Here is a 6,137-nt window from a genome sequence, read left to right as displayed (position 1 = left end):
CAGTGACCTGTGCAATGAAATTATAACCTCTTTAGACTTATATTCAATATTTCTGTACATACAACCTAAAATCCAATTTACCCTACCCATAGCAACAGCACATTGCTTGGATGGCTTAAGAGACTAATCAACTATTACACCAAGATTACATTTCTTTCATAACACTGTTGAGGTTATTCTCATCCATATTATACATATAATTCAAATTATGATAATCTACATGCATTATCTTGGATTTATTATAATTAAAACTCATCTGCCATTTACTTTCCCAACTCACTAAATGATCTAAATACTTTTGTAAATCAGCAGCATTCTCTTCACAGCTAGCAACACCAAAGACCTTAATAACATCTGCAAATTTAAGTAATTTATTGACCATTCCTTCATCTATGTCATTGATGTAAATCAAAAAGAGCAAAGGTCCTAAGACAGAGCCCTAACACTGAATTTCATTTGTAACAATCCTCTGCTTTCTTCTATAAAGCCACATTTCTATCCAGTTTGCTAACTTATCCCCCACACCTATAGAGATCTTTTTTTCAAAACTCTTATATGGCACTTTGTCAAATACTTTCTGAAAATCCAGATACACCAAATCTACACCCAAAAAAATCTAAACTTTGTTAAATGACGTTGCAAAGCATCTTTTATTAGACTTCCAAAAACTTTTCCCATCATTCATGTAAGACTAATGGACCTATAATTACTGGAACAATGTTTATCACCTTCCATGAAAAGAGGAGTGACATAAGCTAACTTCCAGCCCTTTGGTACCTGCCCACTATTCGAGGACTGACAAATAATGGTAGCATGTGGCTCACATATCTAATCTTTAACCTCATCCATGTAATCAGTGATCTGAGGGTGCAAACAGTGGTCATGATGGTAAGGGAGTTGAGGAATATTATGTAAGCAGTGATCTGAGGGTGCAAACAGAGGTCACAATAGTATGGGGGTTGAGGAAGTTTAATCCAATAACTTATGCTGTAGAGTTACTGTTTCAAGCCAACATTATATTTTCCTGTACGAGTCTTGTACCCTTTAAAGCTAGATTCAACTGTAACCCTCCTACCCCCAGTTAATGTTATCATTATTTAATTTTACAGTTATAAAAGTACATGCTTATTTTATTAATACTCAATATGTCAACATGATTGAGCATACAAAAAATGTCTGGTTAGACAAAAAAGTATTTGGATTTTGGTCAATGGCTAGCCATTATTTTGTGTTCTAATAACAGATCATGTCTTGTTCAGTAGTGGTTTTAGCTGAATAACATTTCAAACCTCATCTAACTGTACCAAAACTGGGAGATTTGGGAGGAACATTTTAATAAAGACTATAACAAATTGAGCATAAAGATGGTTGCATAATACTTAACTGTGTACAAGATGATAGATTTCTTCAGAGACAAAATGATAAATACAGAACCTCTAAACACAATTAGTTTTTAGTGTATGTGTGTGTATATATTTATATATATATATAAACACATTTTGATAGAGAGGAAAAAGGATTCAAGTTTTGTTATATCTATATATGAATATACCAAAAAAAGTTCAGAAAAGTCCATTATAAATTGTTTTAGAGAATCCAGTGGGCTTTAATACAACAGGTTTCCATACGACTTATTTTAGTACAATTTAAATACGCAGATATTTCTAATCGATCAGCTAAAACCATTAAACCTCAGTAGGATGTAAATCCAATTATTTACAAACCAATCAGTTAGCTAAAACACCTTATTACCAGCCTTATTACAACAAGGATTCAGTTCTTGCATGGTTACTTTTTATACAAGAAACACACATTACAAATCTTCAAAAACTTTAACTTAAGGACAACAGTTTATATGATTTTTTTTAAAACCAAACTTAAACCATAATTATAGGGTGATAGTCACTACTTCACTCATAAACTGGTTTATTTTTGGACCTGAAATGCATAATGGAAAAGCAAAATATACATCAAGCCTCAATGTAAAAATTTTAAACTTTCTATTATCATACCTCAAACCAGTTTGTTAGCCAAGGAACCATAGGATCAGTATTTTCAACAGTAAAAAGGACATTACGTGTAGGGATGACAGAGCCTTCTGGCACTGCTTTGATTCGTAGTGGAAGATGTCCTCCATGCTCCTGTAACACATCAAATTATTCTAGCATGCAATTTCATTAAGTATCTAAAAGTTAAAACTCTCAAAAAATAAAACTTTTTCCAATTATTCAGCTAATATCATCTGTATTACATATAACACGTTAACCTTTCTCTGTCAGCCTTTTTTTGGAAATAAGATAAATAAAAATAAAAGTTTTTTTCTAAATTGCCTTATGGTAGCCTGTATTTATGTATTAATGAAATGAAAGTTCTTTTATGATTTTGATTCTTATTATATTTCTACACAGAATATACTTAATAAATAAACTTTACATATCTGAATTTACCCATTATACATATTATTTCAATGAAAGAAAGAAAAGAATAAGAATGCTTTTCTCCAGTGTTTATGATACACAATTCAAGACAAATCCAATAAAGATCAATTTCTGATGCCATCTAGTGAGCATTGATTTCAATACATGGTAAGATGCAAATAAATTCAGTCCAATATTTTTTGACATATGGAAGGTGCTCGAGTTATCTTGGGCTAGTCACAGAAGGGGTTAAGCCAGAAACGAGTTATCTTTGGCAAAACATGGAAGGGGTTAACCTGGAAATGAGTTATCTTTGGCAAATCATGGAAGAGGTTAAACTGAAAACAAGTTATCTTGGGCAAATCACGGAAGGTGTTAAACTGGAAATGGCTTACAATAAATAAAATGATGGTCTGCAATCTTCTTACTGTAAATATATATATTAGACAAGTAAAGAACAAAATTATTTAAAGCATTAACAGTCTAATTGTTAAATAATATCACTATGAAAAAATATGATATAGCAAGAAAGAATTGAGAATTCTTAATAACCTTTATATTTTTCACAAGTTGAAGAAATGAAAAGAAAAAATAAAATATAGTAAATAATCATTAAACTTTATTTAACTAAACTTCAAAACACTCCATACTACTGCCTAATATTAAAAAAACAACATAAGAATGAAGAGGTAAAAATGGGAGACTCATTATCCATTACTGAATAAATACTAAAGGTGTGACAAGAATCTAATACATACTCAATGGAGCAAATACCAACAAACTTTTAAGTACAATTGGTATTAAATGTACAGTATTTATCAAACAAAAAGCTAATACAAAATCCTAATGACAAAAAACATGGAGTATGTATGATATGAAATTACTTTTGAGCATTAAAATTGATGAGCCTTCTGTATCTGTAAATCTGCCATGTAACAGGAGGTTTGGCAAAATAAATAAGGTATTAATACTGAGTTCCACTAAAACTAACTGTGTCTATGCTAAGAAATAAATAGACTCAACAGGACATGTAATACACAGTAATACAATCTTTACTCAAATACACAAAACATAATGCATATACAGCATCTCTGAACAACACTCATCTTTATTGGAATTGTGGATTTATCAGATTGGCTATACTTCCTCACAAATTATTTCAAAGCTGACCAACTCAATAAAGATGATGTTTCAGTCTGACTAAATCTCATTTTATCTAGTTTAATTGGTGACATCAGTCTTATAAAGAGCAGCTAGGACTACTCATGTGACTGGTCATTCCTATTCAATCGTAAGGGAAGTTGTAACCCTGAGATATCACCTAACTTACTCTTGGCAGATACAGTTTAACACCTGGTCTGCCCATGGGATTATAGTTGTAACACCTGGTCTGCCCATGGGACTATAGATGTAAAGCTGTACCTTGTGAATGAAGGGCATCATACAAAGAACTTGATTATACAAAGCCAGATGTGGTATATTTAATATTTAGATTAATCATTTCTGTGGCAGTAAGTCCATCAACATGTATGTGGTTTGGGTAACTTTTGTAGCTTTAAATACTGGAGAGGTGAAGAATTTTTCTTTACAGTAGAGCTGTGTGATTAACTTTAGTAATAAAATACATATGAACATTGACTACATAGATTATTACCATCTAAAATGATCGGTTAATTTTAATTTCCATTAAATCAGTTAATGTCAAACAAATAATCAATTAATTGAAATTAGTGTTTCTTATTATTATTATTAATATTTTTAATTATTTCAACTATTCAAGTAATCAGAATATTGCTATTATGGTTTCTCATTATTATTATTTGATTAATTCATATTTGTTCAGTTTATTTGATAAGTATGTGAAAAATACTTTTTTCAGTTTTACCTGTGGTGAGAAAGAAGAGAAATCTGTAACACATATATCCTTATATTTGATTCATGTTGTGACATGCAGGAATACCATGTGTTTTCTGGCTTCTTATTTTAAATATAATATTTCAGATTTTTTTTTATTCTAGGTGTGTGCAGTTTTGTATAATCCTTAGCCAATAAAGTCATTAAGTTGCTTTTGTTTGATTTACCTTTTGTTCTTTGTCACTCTCATGAGAAGTGTTTAACTTTGTTTTCTTGGAGGAACTTGTTTTTTCAGGTTGTAACTGATTAACTTTGGGATAGGTGTCATGTTTAGATCTAAGTTTAAGAAAAATTATACATTCAATCCTCTTTCCTCCCCCATTTTTGAAGATTTGAAGGATTTATTTGTAGAAACTTTTGGTGCCAAAAAGCTAGGTATCATTAACACTATTATTTTAAATTTACGTTTTGGGGAAATACATCTAGAACATGCCCATAGACATACTGCATTGTTCGTCATTCAAATTTGCCTGTAACATATCAGTCACCAAAGAAAAAGCTCTGAGAAAAAACTGGATATACTCACCTTATGTGTGTACTCCCCCCCCCAAAAAAACAAACAACAACAACAAAACAATGACTTGTGTAGTTAAAACTATTGTTCCGAAGTATTAATTCTTTCTTCATTGGATCAGTAAATGTGATGCAGCAGACTGTGTTGCTTCAAGTTACACTAAGTATTTAGTCATTAAAAAGGACAAAATCTAGATTTAGGTACCTTGTTTTTGATTGAAGCAGACTTTATCTTAGAAGATTTAGGAGACTATTACAAAGTAACAAAAGATGTTGTTCATTCAAATATCTTAAATGTAATGAAGTTCAATTTAGGTCACTGAATTTGAAGTTTAATACAAAATGAAACAATCTGCTTTTTCTAACTCATCATATCTAGCAACTTCTAGCTTGGAATTTATATAATTGTTACCTTTATATCCAACAGCACTTTAATCACCACTAATTCTCTTAACAACTTTGATCTATTACCTTTTTCTCCAACCACACGCTGACATTGTCAAGTGAAAGTTAATAGACAGGAAACCATTCTGTTTAATCTTGTAGTCATAGTAACAGTACAAAACAGTAAGGAGCAATATGAAAGCTTATTAAAATCTTAACAATGAACATAATAAAGAAATTGGCTATTTTCACGAACTGTAAGGGATTTGGATGTTCATTACAAATTTCTTATTCAATGTAAGGACTTCTTTCAAGATTACATTTTCCAGTTCTCCTATACAACTATGATAAATTACTTTTATTAAAATCATACATGTAATACAGATACATATTATTAATTTAATGCATTAAAACTTTTCAAACTAGATCTGTGCATTTCTCTTAACAATACACTGATAAAAAAATTTCTACGAAATGGTAAATAGCAAATATGTTGATTAGTAAACTAGATATTTTTGCAAATAAATCTTATTATTTTGTAGTTTGTTGTTCTCTACTAGATTTTACAGTGTAAAAAATGTATTCATTCAGAGAAAATACAATCAGCAGATCACCAACAGTCTTTGCCTGGTACCCCATAATCTGTTTAGAGAAGTCAATGAAGTAAACCCATAATTAGTTTAAGCTGTTTACAAATCAATGAATTAAACCATCACTTGTTCTGGAGTCAATAAAGTAAACCCAAAATCTGTTTAGGAATCAATTAAGTAAACCCATAATCTGTTTATAAGTCAATAAAGTAAATACATAATTTGTTTAGAGAAGTCAGTGAAAAAACCCATAAAATAATTAGGAGTTAATAATTTAAACCCATAATCTGTTTAGGAATCAATAAAAAGTAGAGAAAAC

The 6,137-nt window shown here is 30.4% G+C and overlaps 1 protein-coding gene across 2 annotated transcripts in view; it reads right to left on the bottom strand.

Annotated features, from left to right (window-relative positions):
- The window catches only part of LOC106469485 (nicotinamide phosphoribosyltransferase-like), a 49,641-nt gene that overhangs the window by 36,328 nt on the left and 7,176 nt on the right, over window positions 1–6,137 (bottom strand). For both annotated transcript variants that reach the window (XM_022398015.1, XM_022398016.1), the window contains exon 3: window positions 2,013–2,141. In XM_022398015.1, coding sequence (XP_022253723.1) covers window positions 2,013–2,141 — 129 coding nt within the window. The remainder of the gene's footprint in view (window positions 1–2,012; window positions 2,142–6,137) is intronic.

This window comes from Limulus polyphemus, unplaced genomic scaffold (genome assembly GCF_000517525.1).
Source record: "Limulus polyphemus unplaced genomic scaffold, Limulus_polyphemus-2.1.2 Scaffold3512, whole genome shotgun sequence".
Taxonomy (NCBI): Eukaryota; Metazoa; Arthropoda; class Merostomata; order Xiphosura; family Limulidae; genus Limulus; species Limulus polyphemus.
Note: the sequence above shows the minus strand (reverse complement) of the source record. Positions and strands in the feature narration are given on the sequence as shown.